Here is a 24,181-nt window from a genome sequence, read left to right as displayed (position 1 = left end):
CTATTTTCAAGTTTCCAAAGCAAAAAATGACCTCTCTGAGGTTGTCAGAGGATTTGTGCTTTAAGTTGTAAATCTGAGCATTGGCCAATAAGACTTTTCACTGTAGAATATTCTTCAGCATTTTTATCATCAGATCAGGCAGTAATACAAACACCTTGCCAATCCTAGACTCCTGTGGTTGCCAGCTTCTGATCTCAGGAGTATATCATATGAAGCACTATTAGCAAGACATGCACCCTAAACAAATGGAGGGTGCATTTCACCCCTTCTGATGAAGAGATGCCGCAGAAATGCTTCAAACCAACCAAAAGTAAGAGGAAAGTTTGCAGTAACCTGTCAAGCAAATGCAATGCCCATGATTGCAATAGTATTGAGCAGGCTTGCGCATTCTGTCTATTTCTGCAGTCAATTTAGGAATGAAAAAAGAGCTTCCCAATTTTCAGTTTGACTCTCAGATAGGAAAATTAACTTCAACCCTGTGTCGGTCAAAAATGAGAGCATGGACTCAGAGAAAAGAGGAAAATTATGAAATTATCTGATTTAGATTTTGATTTAAAATTTAGATTATGATTTGACATTATCAGAATTTAGATCACGTCCAAATCTGGAGGCTTAGACATAATCTAAAAATGCCCTCCAATTTTAAAATTCTAGATATATACTGTTCTCAGGCTTAACTTTGTGGAACAGAACCTTTGAGCCTTTCCACTCAATTTTATTCATGACCTGAAGATCATGTCAATGCGTCGAAACTAGTTGAGCCAAATAAAACTGAGTGGAAAAATACATTGGTATTTTTTGTCCAAATAAACTATGAGGAAGTTCCAATCCTTCCATTTTGTTCAATTGTTCCATTCTCTCCATGTTAATTCTCCATAAACATAACAGTTTAAGGTTTAACTTTATGGAATTCCTTCCCGATGAGAGCACTTTGCACTTCCACATAAAGATTTAATACTTCACAGGACCATGGTTTCAATGCTGTGTATCATCATTACGTGAAATACATAAAAAAACTTTTAACTTACTTGTAAGGGTGAGGGAGTAAGGGTGAGGGGGTAAGTTGTGAGTGCAGGTGCAGCAACCTATTAGTGGGCTAGGGGAGGAGGAGGGTATGTATTCGAAGGCTTCTGGCTCAAATTTGTGGAAGTTTATGTTCATTAAAAGAGGAACACAATGTACCACTCCAATGTTCTCAGAAATAGCAGTGGGAAAAAAACACGCACATTGTGTTCTACATTCAATTAGGGGGGTGTTAGTCTGCAATGGTTATATTAAATCTTTCTCTGGAAGCGCAAAGTTCGAAGGCTTCTGGCTCAAATTTGTGGAAGTTTATGTTCATTAAAAGAGGAACACAATGTACCACTCCAATGTTCTCAGAAATAGCAGTGGGAAAAAAACACGCACATTGTGTTCTGCATTCAATTAGGGGGGTGTTAGTCTGCAATGGTTATATTAAATCTTTCTCTGGAAGCGCTAAGTTTCTTTATTACCCTCATCATAAATTCTCCGGGTCAACTTCTGCATTATGTTAAAAAAATAGTATCCCGCATGGGAATAAAAAATATTGAAAAGTTTTCACCAGGCTCAAAATCTTTTATCCATATAATACAAATTCAAATAGCAATGTTTATACAACATTGAAGTTTATATTTCAGTAAGTTATTCTGATATGCAGTACCACATTCAATCTACGTTTATGCGCAAAGACAATTGCTCCTTACAATATTATAGATTAATTTCAATAATTATGACTAAAAGAAAGCATGCACTAATCCCACACTTAAACAGCTACATACATGGATGCAAGGATAAGATGGACACAACAGATATGTCTCACATTGATCCAAAAAGTCTAGTTCATTCAAGATAGGCCTGCTGTCCATTAGCATATATATTATGATCTGCCATCATATTAGAACAAGCAAATAAGCTGAAAACAGAGTTCACACAAGTAGCATGTAGAACCATCACCTCTAGTAAATGTAACAAAAACTTCCAAGACTTGAAAACTCAGAAAGGAAGGTAATAATGCCCTTGTTCCTACCTATCAACACCAAGCCTTTGTGCCAATAGTCTCCAGTCATTCCCTCTGCTGTTCGGGGGGTCTAAACATTGGCACAGCTGTCGTTTAAGGTTACGCTCCAACCTGAGAAAAAAACCAATTCTTTCATTGATTTCACATGATTTGGTAGAAATCGGATGAAAAAGCAAAATATTGATACCAAATGTTTCTAGGGTTTATGTAATGACATTATTATATGTGTTGGGCACACAGAAACAAGGATTTATGAGTACTGAGGAACCCAGGAACTCCCAGATTTGGTGCTAATGCAGTAAGATGCATTGCAGCAGTAAGTTAATGACAGAAAGTGATCGAAATAAAAGTTTACATTTAAAATTAGTTTTTCTGTGCATTTCATCAACAGATTGTCCCAATGGAGCATGTTGAAGACGAACGAAAAAATTTGCACAACACATTTTTAAAGGTATCATGGTGTTTGAAAGACATTGAATTCACCTGAACCCTGGCTCCAATGTCGCTGTGGACACACTTCCATTGTTTGCAACAACTACGGCTGAAGCTTTTGGAGTCCTTGGAGTGAGTGGTGATACGGGTGTGGTTCCAGAGGACTGATTGGCCTGAAAAATGCATTAGGGCATTAATGTTAACACGATATAACAATATTGCATTCAACTTACACTTTACAAATATTCCTATTTTCTCCTACCAATACAAATTCATAGCCAAGGTCCACTTCCACTCGATATGACTAAATGTGGTGAACATGAAGCTTGGGAAATGTTCGGAAACTAACAGAAGAATGAGTGTGTAATGAAAAAATGCCGGCTGACTACGTCGGGATGGATACCGAGGGTGGAGTACCAATATTGCATTGCAATAAAAAAGAAGAGTGGCCATGGTGAAAATTCTTTGTGAAATAGTGTCTCAAATCCAGGATCTTCAAGCATGTATTTATAAACATTCACACATTATTAAACCCTTACTCATTTTCCTAAACTTTATATGAAAATTTACAACAAAGTTCCTCCACAGGAAAAAATCTTTCCAAAAATATCAGTGAAAATGATTAAGCCTTTGAGACCAAATATGATGAACTTCATTAGAGCAGATGAGGAAATGGACACCGATATACCAACTTCCAGGATAGCACTCTTTGCCATCTACACCAGCAAGCCATTATCATTAGACGTGAATTCATGACTATGCTTAACAAATCAAGCTTATTTGAGGGGTCGCTGTCATAGAGATTATCCATGTAGGTAAATCAGGTAGAATGAGTCAGTAATGCCAAGACCCCATTATTTGGTTGATTTGAGGGAACCAAGTCATTTAACTATGTCAAATCTGCACAATTAAAGGTTAAATAACCTGCTCTAACAAATTTAAAGTCAATCTTCAGCATATAACAAAATGAAATGACTTCTTGTATTTCCTCTACACCTTCCCCCATTCAGCAGCCCCTTCCTTCCTCCCTCCCTTCCCACACCTCTCATATCGAGATGTACTCTTGTAAGAGTTGCCAAGAGATGCCTACTCATGATGAAATTGGTCGTATTCATCAAAATGAAACTCTAGGCAAGTTTTATATCTGTCTGAAAAATGTATGAATATAATATTTAGTTATTTATTTGATTACATTCAGGCAGATTTTCAATGGACACAGGCTTAACATCTTTACATTTATTAACCTCACCCAAACAACAAAATGATCGCACATTACAATAAATCCCTCAATTCAAAATACTACCTTGATCAAAAAGTTCCCGGAATAACAACCGTGTGGCGCTCCCATCGTTCTGATTTGAGTTCTGTTTTTTTTGTTAAATTGGTACATCTGTTGTTGATATTCCCTTTAAATCTTAGTGTCATAACTTGACATTTGCAAAAGTTACGTAGCCAAGAGTACATCTATCTCTGTGTGTGTTGGCGATTTTTTACAATTGCAGAAATGGATTTAAATTTGCAACAACGAACTTGTATTAAATTTTGCGTAAAAAACGGATTTAGTGGCGCACGGACGTTGGAAATGTTGGAAAAGTGTTTCGGCAATGATTCTCTAAAAAAAACGGTCGTTTACCAGTGGCACGAGCGGTTCAGAAGTGGTCGTGAGTCAATCGAAGATGATGAACGCAGTGGCAGACCATCGACATCGAAAGTCGGTGAAAAAATTGATAAAGTAAAAGAAATGTTGGTCAATAACTGCAAATTAACCATCAGAGAAATAGCGGAGGACTTGAACATTGCCTATGGATCCGCCCAAGACATTGTGGTTAATGATTTGGGTAGCAGCAAAGTTGGTGCCAAAAGACCTCAATTTCATGCAAAAAAGAGACCGTGTTGACGTCGCAAAAGACATGATTTGCGAGGCTGAATCCGATCCCACATTCATCAAAAGGATCATTACTGGAGACGAGACGTGGGTTTATGAGTACGACACGCAATCCAGACATCAGGCAAGTGAATGGCGTTCACCAAATGAGCCGAGACCAAAAAAACCACGTCGTTTTCAGTCAAAAAAGAAGGCAATGCTGACGGTTTTCATGGATTACAACGGTGTAGTGCATCATGAATTTTTGCCAGAAGGCCAGACAGTAAACAAAGAGTATTATTTGGGCGTTATGAGACGTTTGCGTGAAGCAATTCGCCGAAAGAGACCAGAAATGTGGGCAGAAAACTCGTGGATTTTGCACCATGATAACGCACCGTCGCACAGTGCTATCATTATTCGTAATTTTTTGACGAAAAATGCAACAAATACCATCCAACAGCCACCGAATTCACCTGATTTGGCTCCCTGTGACTTCTTTCTGTTCAATCGAGTTAAAAAACCATTACGGGGAACGCGTTTTAGCAGCCGAGAGGAAGTAATGGAAAAATCGCAGGAAGCACTGATGGACATACCGAAAACCGAATATAAAAAATGTTTCGAGGATTGGATCAAGCGCTGGCATAAGTGTGTTGCAGTCGATGGGGATTACTTTGAAGGGGACAATATAGATTTAGATGAATAAACTTGTATTTTTAATTTTCTGAATAAATTCCGGGAACTCTTTGATAAAGGTAGTATATATACACACGAGGGTAATCTCATAAGTACTGTCTCCAAATCAATGGGGCCACAGGGAAACTGTTCGTATGACTGTTGGTCATGCTGCTAAGTTTGTTGCTTCCCCAAAAGATCTGCCAAAAACTTGTCCTGAAGGTCTTGACGGATGACCAAGAGCAGAGTCGAGTGTTTTTTTGCAAAGGTCTTCTACAACGGTATTGGTACAATTCCCCAACCCCTTTATAGTCCTAACTTGGCACTAGCAGACTATATCCTATTCCAAAAAGTGAAATCCTTCCTTAAAGGACACCACCATGGGACCCTAAAGTACCATCAAAGAAGCTTCCAACCTTCTAGCCTTCAAGTTGAGGATAAACTGCCTACTGATAAATGGGAAATTTTTGATCAAGGTAGTACTCATACATCCTGTTCAAACAGCCTATTCTTCTCATCACTCTTCCTTGCTTGCCTAACGCTCTTCTCTAAATCATTACATGCACATGAAAAATTTGTATTCTAAGTAGAACCTCAAAATATGTATTCATTTACTTTTTATACGTGAATGGAAGGTAAAACCACTTTAACATCTGACAAGGTATTTCATAGACATGCAAAGGTACAAACTACTCTTACCGTTGAAGCTGTTCCGAGCTTGAGGTCTGTGGAAATACGAAGAGTTAACCGAGCACCTGACCTCTGCTGAGCGACAATCAATAAAGAAGGCCGGTTCCCACCAAGCGAAGGAGATGGATTGAGGTTGACAGGGGAAGGGGATGCATTGCTGGCGGCTGCCCCAGAGCCAAACTGCACCATCCCACTCTCCTCGTGCCTCTCCAGAGCAAAGGAACAATGAAGGTGGTTGTGGGTGGAGCCCCACACATGCCCAAATGGGATTTCCTGAAAGGGAAAGTTGAAAAGTTAATCCTCGCATCAAATCAAATGGAAATGAATTTAAATTTCCAAATCCAGATTCTAGCAAATCCTGAAAACCAAACTGCAAATTTTCTCTTCACCAAACTTAGGAATAAGTCACGGGTGAACATAAAACCAAGCAAAAACCATGTGGCTTTGAAAATTTACAATGAACTGTACTAATAACAAAGTGAGCGTTTTGATATGCAAACAGTTTGGCATGAATCTTATAGTTTTCACACATGGAAACTTGTCATGTGTTAGTAATGCATACTAATATATATTGTAATAATCTTAATATACTGCTAACTTTCCCTTTATGGAAAGGGAACTAATGCTGATGAAATAAATTCTTCCAGTCAAATTCCTCCCACATAAAAAAATCAAGACATTGCATTTCTCCTTTTCACAATTTCCTAGACCCATAAGTAGCTCTATTCTGCTGGAATGTTTTCCCTCTCCACGGTCTTATTTCATTTCAGTTCCCCTCTTGCAACCAAATATGCTTGACTCCAAGCTACTCTCATCTATATCACATTCTCAATCTGCACACTTGCAAACAAGCCTTAAATCCTTTAAAATATGTAACCCATTTTCATGGTCACCTCAACTAAAAAGAAGTGCAAACGGTATAAGGCCTCATGCAGAGCTGTATACATATAGTAATTACCCTTTATGGGCTTCTCTTCTTTTTCAACTGACATCTTCAAATGCCTTACCAATACTGGAGTGATGTTGTGTACATAGAAGTAGATATGCATCTCACCCCCGAGGCATTCAGTACCACTATGCCTCAGTACCCACAATACCCAGAACAGCACTCAACGGACCTTTCCATTGCATAGTGCTTGGGAACAAGATTGTGTCAGCTGCACAGGGTGAACATAATTTTACAGGTTTGTGCTTTCCCTGCTGATGATACGGTGAAATCTCTTACACTGGAATCCTTCAGTTTCCAATAGTATTTGGGTACGCTTGGTGACCGATAAAGTAAATGATTTTGTTGCCCCAGGACACATTTGCTGCCTCGCAGAGCCTTTCCTTTGGGCTTCATGGCACCCGGAAACTTTTTCATCCATTGACCTTTGAGCATCCAGAGAAATCTTTGGTCCCCAGGCTATGACTGCAATGGGCACTTTTCCCCATTGGGCTGGTGTAGCATTCTAGGGGAACTTAACTCATGAATTCATAAACAGGATGAACCAAAGTTAAACAAAAACATAGTCATGCTTCCTGATTTTGTTTTCCATTACCAGAAAACTTCTTCTTCAGAAAGGGGTCTCTTTTCCTTCATATTCAATTAATTTCCAACTAACCTGGAAATCCGCCTGTGGTTTACTCTTCCATCCTCGTCCGCCAACTTCCTCCATGCTAATGCACAAGCTACCAGCACCATCCTCAAAAGACATGGACCTTGCTCTGTCTAGCAGAACACCACCAAGCCTCTTCTCCATCAGAATGACGCCCTGAATATTATTAGAGGAACAATTATGATTAATACTTATACTTATCTTAATGCTAATATAATTTTCTAAAGAATATCAATGAAATATGGGGAAATAATGATTATCAAAGATTAAAATAGTTTGCAATCCCTTTTTACATTTTCAAGGGACCTTGAAAAAGTGTAAATTGCAGGAAGTGCAACTAAAAAAGGTCACTTTAAAACCAACTCACTCACTTGCTCATATGGGGGCAAAAATAAAAATCAGTCTAGAAGAGGAAACCTGCAAAGACCATACTCTATCATTCATTTATATAAAGAGCATCTCAATTGAAAATTATTCGATCATGCTTTTCAAATTCAATTGGAATAGTAAATGAGGTCCCAATTGCATGTGAAAACCTAACTATTGTTTTGTCCATCACCAAGACTAACATAAGCCCAGCCAAATTTAAAATTCATCAAACAAAAGGACAATGCTGAAAACAATGAGGATGCATTATTATCGTAACAAGCAAAAAATAATACGTTTTAGCTATATTTATGCTTAGTTATATATTTATGCTTTTTTTCAAATTGTATCATATTTCCACAAGTAAACTAAGTTCTGTGATTATGATTTAAAGTCAACATTCACCCTCAGGAGACCAAAATTGTTTTTAACCAGTTCCATATTAATTGCATTGTTTCCAATAAATTGTGTTGGATGACAGTACAGAGCATGCAACAATTTTGAGCCAAAAGAGTTCAAATGTCTGCCACTAATTACACTGTACTGAGTAATGCACGCTGCCATTTTCAAACTCTCAATTCCAAAATGTTCATATTCCTACAAGTGGATGTACTGTTTATTCTTGCCATCATGTCTTCAATTTTATTTGAGTACAAAACAAAATGTTCTAAAGATTTGGATGCATGTACAACAATAATTTTACAGAAATGTAAATACAGTTAGCTCTCATCTCTCTGTGTGAGGAGGATTATCCATTCTATGGGTTATCTGTGCTCTCTCTTCCCTATGCCACAAAATTGTAATAAAATAACTAATTCCTCCTTGACAAATTCCAAAATTTCAGAGTTTAAGAGGATGCCTCGATAGCTTAACTGGCTTAAGCACTCGACCGGATATTGAGGGATCTGGGTTCGAATCCCAGTCAAGGCGAATGATTTTTACACTCTGAGAAAGTTGCATTGTTTCCGATGTTATTCAATTTTTGTCTCCCTACTTTCCCATTCCCCTACTCCCTACTCCCATGCAGTTACTAGCCCTGAGAGTTCAATATTCTCTTTAATGGCAAGAGCAAACACTTTAATCTATGCAACAAACGTGTCATTAATTAAATAATTAATGACACTGAATTATTATATTTCGGGAATGATACTCAAGAAATAAGACGATTGTTTACAGTTTTTAAAACATGGGACGGGGATGAATACAAGATGGGGAGGAAGGGTCATGGTCCCCCACCCTGGGAAATGTTTTTGGCATTAATAATATTCTAAATGACTACAACTTACATACCTCACATGACTTCTGAATACCTGCTCCCTCTCAAGCATAAAATTATCAACTGCAAGGTGGCTACTATGGGTGACTATTATGGCCCAAGAGATAAGACCATTAATTTTAAAATTCAACACGATTTAAGGCTTTAATACCTGCAATGCAGCTTTGGTGTCCTCCAGCACGTACACTCTGACGTTGGTGTCAGGGGGCTGGAGTGGAACTGGAGCAAAGGCAGCAAGCCGGAGCCTCTTGACAGCATTTCGCCCGCCCCCCTTGCCATTGCCCTCTGGCGTTACAATGCTGTTGGGGTTGGGGAGAGGTGCCATTGGCGGGTGCATTCCCATTGCAGGGAGTGTCTCTCCTGCCAGGACATATTTTGCCGGGCAGTCCGTCACCAAATAGGCCAAGCCACCGACTTCGAGCTGAGTAAACACTGGAGTGTTTATTGTCTCTTCTCCCAATGTGGCCAGTTTCTTTGGAAAAATTAAAGCAATGAAACAGAAATTTGAGACAAAATATCTATTCAAAGGTACTGCATAAATCAGCAAAACTTTGCCAGTATTTCACAAATATATAAAAAATTACATAGAATATAATCAAAATAGAGTCTCTGTTGCAATATCATGTAGAATGTGCATGAAACAAGAAATGCCCATGGTATGGTTTATTGTCCTATGATATGCATGGGTATTGTATACTGTTTATAGCATAGCACCCATGATGTTAAAAGTGATTCAACATTATGTAAAAATGAAAACCATACATTTGCATAACATAAAATGGCCGATTATACACATTTTCTACTGTATCAATCCACCAATTAATAATTGTTTTTTGCTTCTGTTATATAAATTTATCACTGTCCGATTAAAACCTTTGGCCAGACAGAAACCCTAACACGGATGGTAAATAATTTCAGATTTATCTGAGCATCTACAGAAACTCCCTTTCAAACTGACTTTTGCCGGGAGATCACCAAGTAAGTTGCGAACTTACACAAATGGAAGCTGCTTTTTTTGCTTGCACCTTTGAACATTTTTACTGTGATGGTTCTTTGAAATATTGACTGAAACAGTGAAGATGGAATTTTCTAGATGGTTCAATCAAGTCATGAATGGCCCTTTAAAGTTTTTAATGAAAAATATGAACCAACTGCCATGGACCAAAATATCATAGTCTAGGAACCATCATTTGGAAATTTGATGGAAAACCATGAACTGGCAAAGGCATGAAAATATAAAATAAAAGAATAATTGAATTTGGTTGAAAATTCGGAGTGAATAAGAAGGCTGTAGTCCACACAGCAGTTGATAAATGGATAGCGTACCTGCCATTTTGGACTTCCCTGGGACTCATCATCAACTGCCCATTCAGATTTCCACCAGACGGATATACGCCATGGTCCTCCATGCCTTAAATCAGCACAGTGATGACAACTTAAAATAATTGGCTTGACCATAAGCGGTTGGCTGGAATTCGTGGCTCCCCATGCAACCACTGGACTTAACTGCGTCATACCCTCTGTGAAAAAATAAATTAAATTATTATTTCAAATTTCAGAAATTATGAATTTAATATGGGCTGAAAAATTTTATCAGAGCAAATTAATTAACTTATTTGGACTCTCCCATGTATTCCTGTAACTCAGGTCCCTATTATCATACGTATTCCTATATGTTAGATCAGTCATCATGTTTAGGTGACTTAATATCAGTGACCTCACCACAGAGAACAGATGAGGGAATTTAGAAAAATTTTTATGATACTTTATGATTGTCAGAGTCGTTGCTAAATTTAGCCGGAGTTGTATTTTTCATTTCTACATGTAATCTGAAATATAATAAATAAACAAAACAGCTGTGCTAATCATTGACCTTATTATTCTGTAAAATATTTGAAAAGTTTCACTCCAAGGAATGCAGGGCAAATAGAATTGCAATTGCAACAAAATTCCCCAAAGAATGGAATTCTTATTACTCCACCAATTTACAAGTGAAATACATTTAAAATAATGCACATGATTTGTAATAATTTCATTATGAAATACTTTCAATAAAAATGTATTTTTCATTTACTATAATGGTCTGACATATAAATTCTGGAAAAATAAAAAAAAAGGAGTCAAGGAGAAACCAATGGAATAAACAAATGTCCCTCATAGCATAATTTTCCGGTGAAATCATCAATGCTTTTAAATACAATTTTCACAACCCCAGTAAAGCACAAATAGAGCAAATAATACCTGAAATCGCATGTATGCATGAGTATGAGGAAATATGACCGTACTAGTCAGCGTTTCTAGCACATCAAGAGCAGTTCCATACTCTGGAAAGTGCGTGCATTGCTTAACCTGGGCCAAGTGCTTCGTTTCAGCCTAACGATAGGACTCACCAGGCAGCCTTGGCCTCTCGCCATCGTCCCTCATCACGGCCACCCACAGTTCACAGGTGGCTGTGGGAGAGGCCGACACAGCTTCTGGCCCCGTGACTGGCGTCCCCACCGCTCCTTCCGGAACGCACAGTGTAACCCCAGACTCCGGCAGGCAGACTCGGCCGGCAGGGGAGCCTGGGCCAAACCGTCCCCGGGCAACTTCGGCATTTGGCCCTCCAAGGTGTGGCGTGGATGAGGGGTGAGGGGGTGGCATGTTGCTTCCACGGCTGCGACTGGGACCGGACCTCCTGGCCTTCCTCCTCTGCTGGCGTCTTCCAGGGAAAGAGTTGGATGCCGGAGTCATGGGCTGCTGGGATGCTGGCATAGGGGGGACAGGGGGCCGGTCCAGGCTTCTTCCAGATGCAGCTAATTGTGAAGGGGGAATGCATTATGAAGAGTCTTCTGACAACATGCCCCTCCCAAATGTTCATTATAGTATTTATACCTTGCATGTACCATAAATTTTCTTTACAAGGTATTGCTTAGTAGAAGGGTTAAAGGAAAATATGACAAATAATGAAATTACTTTATATCGTGGCTAGTGCCTAAATCAGTGCCCCGTTCATCAAAATTTTCCTTTTACATCCAAAATAAGGGCATATTAATATTAGCGGTAAAAGCTTTTTACTTCCACTGGTGGGGAAAAGATTTAGCCCAGTATATCTACCTGCATTCAGAGAGTCAGAAATGACTTTGTTATATGCTATGTCAGCATTGATAAAAATTTTCAACAAGATTAGTGTGATATCAGTAAGGATAAATGGAGGGGTGTTGTTGGGAATAAAAGAAATGCAAGCAACATCTTAGGAAATGAAGGAATACTGTCAAGTTATTCATTTGTGACCAAGAAATAAAAAATTCCATGCATACATTTTTTTAATAAAAGATTAAAACAATGTGATCACATCTGAGCAAAGGGAAAATATAATTCAGAAAACGATTTTGGCAAATATTGTGAATATTTATCGTGGCCCCATCTTCTCCACAGTTACTTGCTCGTGAGAATGTTTTATGCAATGAAATAGAATGTTTGTGTGCTGTAGAGGGTACAACGCATTTAACGTATGAGGGCAACCACCAAATTTACCCTCCTTGTGGCTTCAACTATGTTACAAGGGCGAGTCAAATGAAAGGCTACAATTTCAAAACATCAAGCCAGTGCCAATATTGGCTTCCCATAGTGATATCCATGGTTTGACGACTGGTCTACAACTGGAAGCTTGATACCAGAGCGTACAACTGTGTAACACTGGCCCCTCCACTTTCAAAATGCATCACAGAGGTTCGGTGATCTTTCATCCATTTATTAAGTAGTAATGGGGGTGAATCATCCAAATTCATCGAGGAATGAAAGTTCAAAATGGTGATTCAGTCACGCCTCTTCAGCAATGATGCCTGGACAAGAAGTTCTTCAAGAGTGATATTTCCACATCAGACTCCCCTCAACCAGGTCAGGCATACACTGTGTTTTGACAGCAGAGGTTTTAGAGAAGTTATAGCTATGGTTGTTCTAGATGTATCCGTGAACTTGCAAAGGGCAGAAATATTTCTGTTGTACAGGGTTCGTCCGGAAAATAAGTGTACTGACTCCTGGGCTGGGCGCGCCGCTCCGGGCGCGCCCAGCACCGCTCTGACGGGCTGCGATTGGAAGGGGGTATGTTGGCAAGCGACGCTGAAAAAGGCAGTCGGCTCTGAGCTGTGGTGTAGTGAGGAGCTCTGTTAACGCGAACCTCCACGCTCGACCCACGTCACGGAACGCGATGCCGAAGTTTTTGGAGCAGCGTTATTCCATCAAATTTGCGGTAAAGCTTGGGAAATCGTCTACCGAAACTGTCGGTATGATTAACCAGGCTTACGGGGAGTCAGCCATGTCCAGAAACATGATCTTTCGGTGGCACAAGATGTTCGTGGAGGGCGGAGAAGAGGTCGACGACGAGTCTTCGAGAGGTTCCCGATGATGCCTTATCGGGAGCGTTCCAGGAATGGGAACGCCGCTGGAACAAGTGTATCGACTCACAAGGGTCCTATTTTGAGGAATATTAGCTTAAGATATGTAAAAGTGTAATAAATTTTTTTTCCTGAGCTCAGTACACTTATTTTCCGGACGAACCCTGTACGTCAAAAGGGCTACATATGAATATTGTATCAGTAAGAGCCGTTAGTATTCAAGATATCACGAGATAAGAAATATTTCAGTTTTAAAGTTTTCACTTGACTCACCCCTACCCCCTACCCCGTATAATAATAATACTTAGCCTTTCAAATCTTTTCCTCCGATGGAGTCCAAAGGCAAATGACAAGACACTTACATGAGTGCGAGCTGCAGAGGCTGCCGTTGGAGAGGGAGTGCTGCTGATTGGGCCTCCTCGGGGAAGGGTGCATGGCCGCCGCCTCCGAGCCCTCCTCCACATCCTCCTCCTCCTCGCCCTCCTCCTCACCCTCCTCTTCCTCCTCCTCGCCGAGGCAGCCCGGCCCGCCCGAGGACGTCTCCGCGTTGCCCTCGTCGAAGCAGAGCGGCTCGTGGTAGGGAGAGGCAGGGCCCGCCTTCGGGACGGAGGGCGGCGGCGGCGGGATGAGGGGCGGCAGCGGGGGTGGGCGGCTGGCTCCTCCGGCCGGCCCCCCTCCCCCAGGGGCTGCGTAGTGGGGCACGTCGTAGTGGTGCTCGGAGAGGGACTGCTGCCGGTGGCCCCCGGCGGCGGCCGTCGAGGCGGAGCACGAGTCGGAGGCGGTGGCGGTGGAGGAGGCGGAGGAGTGGCTGGAGGAGGAGGAGGAGGAATGGGACGAGGAGGCGCTCAGGGGGAGGGGGTCCGAGTAGGGGTACTCGTAGAAGAGGGAGGAGGGGCCCGAGGGCAGCAGGGGGGCCTCCGAGGGGGGCAGGGTGCGCGGCGGCGGAGGCGGCGGAGGTGGTTGCCCCACCGTCCCCCCCACACCGCCGCCCCCTGCCGACGTCTGCGTCAGGTCCGGCTGCAGAGGAATGCCCTTCTTGGCTTGGTCCGGGAAGTACTCCGGCTGGTAATCTGCAAATGCCGATTGCGACACTGTAGCCCACCCGTCAAAGCCATTAGCTCTTTGAAACTTTCATTCCTTGCTCTAAATGTTAATCAACTAAGTATTAGAGAATCAATCTGGGACTCCACAGTGAGCAACCCAGTGGCTCCCATTGAGTTACCATTTCGCTCTTTGACCGCTCACCTTTCTCTTGCATCACTACTTCTTTGTCCCTCCCTAGCTCACCACTGATTGCCAATTATAACAACCCTAATTAATCCTATTCCCAATGGGTAATGCAACCGAGGTTCCATTCAGATTTATACCTTGGCATTTCATGAAAAATCCATGAAAAACTTTGCTCGTTTGCTTAAAACTCAGCTATTGCTGGTCAAATAATCGGATTGAAATTGCCATCCCTACCAAACGTATTCAGGCATGATACTTTGGTTCCATCTAATTCGCGTAGTAACTGGAAATATTTAATTTTTTCAAGCTAATCAGAAAATTATCCTTTCCCTGAATGACTAAAACATTCATAACACGAAGTGAACCACCAAATTATGACCGGTTTAAAACACTTAAGGCAAAGGCCATCTTTTTGAAATCAATACTTTGAATTCTGGCAAAAAACATATTTTCAGTCTTTTCCGGAGCATTTCTCAGGAAAAAAAGTCTCGCATGACTAAAGGAAATAATTATAATTCCTACTGAATCAACGTTCTGATGCAATAAAAACATTATTGTGAATGTTTGAAAAGAAATAAAGGGACTAGATTGTGTATACTATGGCTACTTTTAACAATAATTTTAATTCCAAGCCATAATTGAGGTTATAATTGACAGAACTATAAAAATGTGGGTTTTGCGATGAGGAATACTATTAATTATACAATATTAAAGATTAACACAGGTTTTGTCCTATTCACTAGTGATGATTGTTCTTTGTTGATGAATGGCCCTTAATTGTTTGGTCTGCTTGTTTTCAAACGTCCCTGAATGCCACTGAAATGTCTCCGAAAAAGATCACGAGAATATTCTACTACAGGGAGTTTGGAAAGTATTGCCTCAGCATATATCATAGGGACATCTCTTGCATTGGAACTGTTTATACACCTTAGGAGATAGAAGAGAGCTTCTCTCCAATATCCTCCAAATTGGACACCATGCAATATTCTTTTCTCTTCATACCAATTAAAAATTCTCATTGCTCACCATTGCTCAGAATATAAAAAAATAAATGAAATGCGTCCATCTGTATGCTTACATGCGAGAAGAAGTACATTTATTTTTTAAATTAGATCATCATTGTTTTGACTATTTTTTTCATTTTTTATGTAAAAAAGAATGTTCTTTTTGAATCTACTATGTAAGTTAGCACTGGTATGACATTTGAGACGCATGCATGCGTGAAATTACTTTTGTTTGAATTAATGAGACTGAGTTATTCTCTGATAACATTATATCTTTTATTTATTATTTAGGCTCCACTTTTATTGCATTGAAGAACTTAAAACGAAAATAATAAAAACAATGTCAGAATAAGTTTAAAAATAGTGAGAAATGTTTCCTATAGCAAAGTGGCAACACAACTAATCATTCATTCACTATACTTCAATTGCAGAACTCTATTTTCTATAAAAAAGGATGAAAATTGTAACCATTGATTGACGAAATTAAATCTAATGCGTTTTATATAATGACAGTTAAATTAACCAGGAATAATGAATTTTTTTTTGGAAATTGAAATTTTCGGCTAACCTAATGAGTGGCCAAATAATTAAATTTTAACGTTATTTGTGCTTGAGCCCTCTCTTGCCATTACAGTCACCATAAAAAATAAAAGTTATTTTAACTCATAAAATTACCTAGTTTTTTAAATTAATCTAATAAAATCACGATAATTATTATTAAATATACGTTTTCTCTGAACATTAGATCGCACCATATGTTTGTTTCGAATTATGTTTAAGCAAAATCAAGATCGATTCTGTGAACGGAGCTAGATCAAAAACCGCAACTATCGATCTTCTGATAAGATCGAAATTAATAAAACAACGATTTGAATAAGTTCAACGATTTCAATCAAATCGACAGGAAAATATTAGAAAAACGATTTGGAGAAAAGCAATTACAAACCCCATTCTTCAAAATCAAGTGAATGAAGAAACTCAAGTTTATGTCACCCGTTCCCGGTCAATTTACTTCAGTTTTAAAGCATTACCCAAGCTTTAGAAAGCAGCCTTTCCTCAGACAATACCCTCCTGTCACGAGCAAGCTACTGACCGAACAGTCAGAAATTATAATAAAATCCGCGGACATCTGGGAAACCCGAATATTGAAGACCCCAATATGTGTACATGGTAATGGGTCACTTCATGGAGAGTTATGTCTCAGTCCAAATATATTTTCAGATCACATGAGATCCTTACTTTTGCGGTATGACTTTGTTTTTTTAAATACCCATGCGTACTAAGGGAAAAACGCGCAAGCGTGCCGTCTCCTTGGCAATTTGAGTGTTTCAATGACAATGCTTGACTGGCTCAAAGATTATTGAAGAGGTCCAATGAAAATGTTTAAGAGTGCCCTCGACCAAAGGATACCGTCACGAAAGGAAAACTTACTTACTACGATAAACCGCCACTTTGGATGGATGATCAACATTACTATGCGTTGTCACCGCTGGAAGGAATCACTTACCGGAAGATCCAGCCATGTCGTACATGGAGTGGTCTCTCCCCTTCCTCCGGAACAACCGGACGATGAGCAAGGCCACCACGGCGAACACCACCACGGCCACGGCCAGGCCGATGTACAGCGCCACGTCTGTCTCGACGGCGGCTCGAGTAGCTAAACGGGAGATAAACCATTGGAAATATCTCAGATTTGGACGGCTCACTTTGGACTGTTTGCATCGAGCGTTTACTCGACACTTTGGGAGAAATACTAAGTATTCATACATAAATAACCTCTCACTCCCATCATTAGGACACCGTAAGAAAATAGGAAGTAGCAATTGCAGCTGAAAAAGAACAGTCGCATTTAGGAAAAGATTTCCCTGTGCCTTTGCCGAAAAGCTAAAATACATATGCACAGTCTCGCAATCCATTTTTACAAACGGACAACAAAATTCCGGCTGCTATTTGAAGCAATGTTCTCCTGCGAAGATTGAAAACAAATTAATGAAATGGAATAATTTAAGAAAAGGATTTTGCAAGCCTGGTGATGAAGAGATCAAAGAGGAATTAAAATGAATACATGGGTCGAGGAATGAAGATGTATTTGGAGTTGAAAGGAATAGGAAAATGGGAAATAACCATCTGGACGATAGAGAAACGCTTGGAATAGTTGAAAGAGGAAAGTAAAATTATTCTTTAAGGTTAAGTGGTATTAGGGTATAACTGCTGTCACGTATTCGGATTGACGTGTTTACAGAAGCGCATATAAAACGGTTAATAACTGTTTTGTGACCGACAGCGTTAAAATTACATCGCAATTCTTCAGTAAGTACATAACGCAGGGAAATATTTTGCATTCAAATGCATGGGTTCGAGATAATCTAATTACAAATTCACGTGCATTTCAACTCACGCAAACTGTTTAATTATGATGCGCGTCACGAGATTTATTTGATTTAGTGGGCTTCATAAAACAATTTATTCTACTGCAGTTTACATAGCACATCATAATCCACTTCAATAGTCGACATTAATCATCATATTGCCAAAGAATTAGTTTATTCATTATTTTCTAAATCTGTGCTCATTGGATGTGTTATTCAATTACACGAAATTTGTCTCGGAAGCCGTACACAAATCTCTACTATTAGTTGTCACAAGAAGAGAATCCTATAGCCAATAAAAATAATTAAGAAGAACTCCAATACCGGTATTTCGGTCACCTGGTGACCATCTACGGGGAGAATCAAATGGGGCCTTGAATTTGGAAGACTATGCACTAGGCACTGTCCAAAGTCAAGTGACTTTGACTTGACAGTGCCTTTGACTCAAATCACTTGACTTTGGACAGTGCCTAGTGCATAGTCTTCCAAATTCAAGGCCCCATTTGATTCTCCCCGTAGATGGTCACCAGGTGACCGAAATACCGGTATTGGAGTTCTTCTTAATTATTTTTATTGGCTATAGGATTCTCTTCTAGTGACAATTTCTTCAACAGCCAATAGCTCCACATCCTTTATTTTCTACTATTTGCGATGAGTAGCGGAAGCTACTTATTCAAGAAACAAAGGAGGTTTTTTCCAATACACAAACGGATATTATACGCATCGAGGACGAATGGAATTGAAAGAAAGAAAAATGCTAATTCTGACACCTCAATTAATACCTGATTTCACGCTAACACAAATTACTACAGTCTTACCCGTAGTTAAGTCACCCGTTTTACCTTAAAAAATGATCGGAAACACTAAGTATATCTCGCGTTGCTTGCAGAGGAAATCAAATTATTATCCCCTTGACCGAGCAGATTCCCGGGAGAATTTTCCTTCTCTCCCCTGTTGAAATTTAAGGTCATCAAGCGCATTGAGACAAGTTCTTATGGGGATGGCAATACTAATTAGTTCTGCATTCCATTTAATCTACGAAATTGCAGCACACCCTTGAAGAGCGAACTTCACATATTCCTCAAGGCTTCGCCACTTCCATTCGACGAAGAGGCGACGAGCAGGAGATGCACCTCACGCAGCACCATTTCCAGCAGATTTCCAGGGTCAAAGGGTGTTAATCTTACGTCCTGGAGGATGGGAGGGCTATTAGCCATCCTCATGGAGAAGGATTGGTCCTCCGTCGATAGAATACGCACGTCTGACTTTATGACATGCCCTTCAAATTACGTACGCCTGTATTTCAACCACGAAGGAATTTGCGCACACGAATACACATAACAAAGAGAAGGGATTCACGGGAGTGAAGATACCGAGAATGAACTAAATGCACATCGGAGAGCGACGCCACCCAAGCCATGCATTTAGGACTTTCCTACGGAGCATATTTTTTGTATAAAAACTTCCGCTTGTCTGTCAGACTAGCAACACGAAATAACGGGAAGATAACGCTTGTCGGTTTTTTTCCGAAAAACAAAAATTATTTTATGGCTTTCTCCATGCGTCTTGCATTCGTCGAGTCGACATCGTTTTCGTTTTTATGAGGCAGGTGAAGTTTAGCGAAGCAATCTCTCCGGGAAGTGGGAGCGGCTCCATGGAAGCCAGTTCCGGCAATTACTTATCGGCGAGCGGTTCACCCGGAGGGGCAGGGCGGGAGGAGGAGACCTTATCCCCGAGGCGACCAGCTGTCGCGATCGGAATACGAACTACCAACGTCGCCGAGTTTCCCTCTCGATAGACACGCGCCCCCCTTACCACGGGAACTAAGACGACCGACGATGCAGGCATGCGATCCCCGCCCCCCCCCCCCTTGTCTTCGCGGTGAAAACATCCGAAGACCCGGAGCGAGCGGAACGGAAGCATTAAACCTGTCCTCTCTTGAGTTGCACTCGCGATGTATTCCAGTCAGATAACGTCCGGTCGCTCCGAGGGCAGCTGCAGGACGACTTTGATTCGCCCCGTCGCGTGCACTGGATGCGAAATAATGGATGAATGGATGCCTCCGCGAGATGGATGAGAGCGGGGGTCGCCAGGGCCGAGCGACCATTACGAAGGATGGACGGGAAACAATCGAGCGACGGAGGGCACTGGGAATGCGTGGGGCAAGTGGTGATCCCTTTGAAAGCACCTGTGGGAGGTGGCTCTTCAGAAATACACGCAGCCGCAAGTTCGCGATTCAATAGGCTGCGAATCCGGTGTCGCGACTGCCATTTCCATTGTTTCCTCAAAGGACAATTCAGGTTGTTGGGAGGAAAGGAATTTCAGCTGCATGTTTCCATCTTACAAGCCATGCTGTTTTCCTTCGAGTCACAATTTAAAAAGTTTGAAACTGGACGAGAATGTTTCGCAGGATAATTTACATTTCGGCGGAAGTTTGCTCCCCGGCGGAGTAGCGTCGGAGTGGCAGGGATTAAAGAGCACCGATTATGCTTCACAAAGAAAGACAAAAGATCCAATTTCGACAAACACCTCTGGGAAAAGAATCATAACAGTAAATTCACAGCAGACATTCTACGTACATAAATGAAAGGACGCAGGTTGAAAGCTTTATATACTTCTCCCGTTCACCCCTCCTCAAATTCTTAAAAGGCTTCAATATTTTTCCGCACCCACCACCACCAAGGCAGTGATGACCATCGACCGCCCCTTAATGAAGATCGAACCATTGCAGACAAACACCTCCCCTAATTAAATGTAGAGCACAATGTTTTTTTTCCTCTGCTATTTCTAAGAACATTGGAGTAGTACATTGTGTTCCTCTTTGAATGAGCATACACTTCCATAAATTTGGGCCAGAAACCATCGAATGAATACCCTCCCTCTCCCCTGGCCCACTAATAGGTTGCTGCACCTGAACTCAACTTACCCCCTCTCCCTTACTCCCCCTACCTTCCTCCCCTCTTGAAGCCAGGCTATATAAGTTGAAAAAAATGTTACGCAGGTCACGTGATGATGATGCAGAGCATCGAACCCATGGTCGTGTGAAGTATTAAATCCTTATATGGAAGTGCAAAGTTTCTTTTTTTGCCCTCATAGTGTCGAACTGTTAACAAGAACTTTTGGTCAGCAATTTTATATTTCAACCAGCCGTGCAAACCCGCATACAAGCCTTTTTAGCTTTAATAATACTTAAACCAATCATAATTAAATGCGCTCTTATTTGGTGAATCATCCAGAGACCAAACTCAAGTCCGACACAGGCCTCGAGTCAGCGAATCCGAATAATTTCGTATTTCACATGAAGAGTTAGGTCTGCTTAATGTATGAAGAGCGTGCGAGCATATGTGAGTTTCAGCGGCATTCCTCCTCAATGGCGGTCATTCCGCCACTACGTAAGTTTCGATACATGGTTCAAACTTAAAAAAAAATAGCCCACACCTTTGGTGCCCGTCAGGGGTGCGGAGTCAAGAGAGGTGTCCCTCTCTCTGCCCCCGCGCTCCGTCAACTTCGTCCAGGGGAATTGCGTTAGCGGTGCGCAGGCAGACGGGGACGTCACCGCCATTCGATGCGCCCGAGAGATTTTTCCGGGCGGCTTGACGCGCGTCAGTTGTCCACTCGGTGGAAGGAAATGCGGAGGACAAAGGAATAAAGAAAAGGCGCCGAGGAGAGCGCTCTGGTCATCTTCCCTCTCGCTCGAATGGGAAACGAGGATTGATTCCTAAAACAACGCCTCCCTCTCTCTTTCTCTCCCCACCGCCGCCGAAGGGTTCGGCGTCGGGGGCGGAGGGGGGAGCAGAGCAGGGGTTGGGGAGCTATACCCTTGATTCATCCCGTGACCACGCGTATGTGGAGGGATGCTTGAAGCTCCTTCCGTATTCGTCGCTAAGAAGCACTCTTGAAGCGCGGAGGAACAAACTGTTTGTTCTGTCGGAAGCCGGAGAAATGCTTTCCTTTTGCGCGAATGCCAACCGAAGGGCCGAGAACCCTAATGAAACATGCAATTAAAATGAGAGAAACCTTGATATAGCAAGGAATTGTAAGAATCAATTCAATGCTGGAAATCATTACCACTACGCTATTCACTTTTTAAAGCAAAATAACTGTTCGATGGATATATTTGTAACAAATTACATTTACCGTCAATATCAGACTGACGTGCCAAATCAACCCGAGTGGAATGAGGAACGGGGCCAATACGACTTCGGCCCTTGTTCAAGTGCTTGTGTAGTTGCTGTGGTAACTAACCGCTACGGCCCTTGTTCAAGTGCTTGTGTAGTTGCTGTGGTAACTAACCGCTATTGTTTCCCCGAGTGTCAACGGCTTCCCCGCTATCTTCGTAAAATTAGTCTAAACAGCGTGACTCGCATTCATGCTAATCACCCGACCAATTTCACCCATATTAGAATGTTCACGTATTAATTTTAATTTATAGGGTGAATATTAATTCATAATGTAACAAGCTTCTTCCTCCACACTTATGACAATTGGAGTAACAGTATGTCAGCAACGACTCCCACCGGAATCCCTACTTGCATGACCATCCTCAATTTCTCGAAGCCGTCCTCCCGCACCATGCGTGCGTGGGCGCACCAGAATGACGAGGAAGAAAAGGGTAGGGTGGGGGGAGCGCTCCCCTCCCACCCCCTTTCCCCCCGCTGTCCGACCACCCGCTCCCGCGTTCATAGAAGTGCAAACTCGAGCGAGTTTATCCGCCAGCCCGGATTTATTTTTGTTTGATTCGCGCGCCCTCCCGACCCGTCGCCCGCCGCATCGCGTCCCACGTGGACGGATGAAGAGGTCACCTCCCTCTCTCTCTCGCTTCACGGCCAAGCGAGCTGCTGACGGCACTCACGAAAGGGCAGGGGCGATTTTCAGAATAAATTACGTTTGTGACGAAAGATGAGACGCGTTTCAATTTATTTAAGCGACGTATTCAAAAAGAGAGTTAAGCGTGTGATGAATCAGATTTCGTCCTCGTCCAAGTGGATCCAAAGATTCACAAAGAGGGGCGCGTATCAAACAGGAACGTGGAATTCGTACGCAAAAGTTTAAGCTAAACATTTTTCATTCACGGTTAAGTGCCTCGGCAATGTGAGAGTATTCACTGGGTTGGACTCCTGGCACGTAACATTTAGATTTTTAAACATCCCTTTAAATTTAATAACTTTCTGAACGTCTCAGTTTCAATTCCAACGTATACCACCGTGTCATACTGATTAGATTTAAAGAGGTGACTCCTGCAAGTCAAGGTCCAAGTCATCCCTCCCAATGACCCAAGAGGTAATAGCAAGAGATAGACGTCGGCACACACGGTGATTTTCCAATGATCAGATAAGAGCGTTTTTTTCATTGTTGATAAAAGGAAGAGGAGTTGAGGCGAACCATCGAGCTATAAATTGTTCAGCAACCAATGATCTTAAGGATGACATAATATTTATTTCCTTATCAACAGAAAATGTGCAGCATATGGCTTTTAAATGGAAGCTCAAGGTATGGCTAATTTCAGTTGATTTATATTCAATTTTCGGTAAGACACGGGGCAATTAGAATTTCACTTAAAAAAAGCGTAGTGATGATATTTTGGAAAAAGAGCAATTCCTTCCCGAACGCCTACTACATCGGTAACACCGAAATGGAATGTGTAGACTCGATTTAATACTTTAAGGCGTTACCCTCACTCAAGATCTCTCCTGGGAGTCTGAATCTGAATCTCGTGGGAGGAACACATACGGGGAATACTCGAATAAGCTAACAAAAAATCAGGATTCATTAGAAGAATACTAGGTAAACGTGAGGGCAAGGTCAAAAAAAATGTTATCTGTCGTGGGTTAGGCCTCACTTAGAATATGCTGCAAGTAAATGGGATCCTAATGAAGTTGGATTGATAGATTGCCGAATTGGATAGCTTATAGCCTAGAGGAGCTGGATTTGTAAAACGCTGTTCTGATAAACTTAGTGGCGTATTCAAAATATTAAAGCAACTTGGCTGGGAATCACTCACGGAGCGAAGGTTAAATTACAGATTAAATCTCTTACATAAATTGGAAGGACGTATCTTTAGCATAGATGTTGAAAATATTTTATAATCCCGATCGTACTACGGTAGGAGAAGTTATGTCAGTAAAACTATAAAATTAAAAATGGCTAGCCAGAATTGATACATTCACCCTTAAGTATTCGAGGCGGCACCCTCGTGCGAACACACACCGCCGCCAGCGGGTTTGCCACGCCTCGTACGCCTTCTGGAAGGCGGCGCCCGGAATGCT

At 41.4% G+C, this 24,181-nt stretch overlaps 1 protein-coding gene across 1 annotated transcript in view; it reads right to left on the bottom strand.

Moving 5' to 3' along the window:
• The window catches only part of unc-5, a 462,517-nt gene that overhangs the window by 2,666 nt on the left and 435,670 nt on the right, over nt 1–24,181 (bottom strand). Inside the window, exons 10-19 of the mRNA XM_071586409.1 lie at nt 17,054–17,203; nt 14,187–14,382; nt 13,675–13,727; nt 11,327–11,731; nt 10,263–10,456; nt 9,088–9,408; nt 7,301–7,450; nt 5,706–5,969; nt 2,522–2,643; nt 2,048–2,149 (exon numbers count right to left, since the gene is read on the bottom strand). Coding sequence (XP_071442510.1) covers nt 2,048–2,149; nt 2,522–2,643; nt 5,706–5,969; nt 7,301–7,450; nt 9,088–9,408; nt 10,263–10,456; nt 11,327–11,731; nt 13,675–13,727; nt 14,187–14,382; nt 17,054–17,203 — 1,957 coding nt within the window. The remainder of the gene's footprint in view (nt 1–2,047; nt 2,150–2,521; nt 2,644–5,705; nt 5,970–7,300; nt 7,451–9,087; nt 9,409–10,262; nt 10,457–11,326; nt 11,732–13,674; nt 13,728–14,186; nt 14,383–17,053; nt 17,204–24,181) is intronic.

Source organism: Hetaerina americana, unplaced genomic scaffold, assembly GCF_022747635.1.
Source record: "Hetaerina americana unplaced genomic scaffold, ioHetAmer1.1.p SCAF_22, whole genome shotgun sequence".
Taxonomy (NCBI): Eukaryota; Metazoa; Arthropoda; class Insecta; order Odonata; family Calopterygidae; genus Hetaerina; species Hetaerina americana.
Note: the sequence above shows the minus strand (reverse complement) of the source record. Positions and strands in the feature narration are given on the sequence as shown.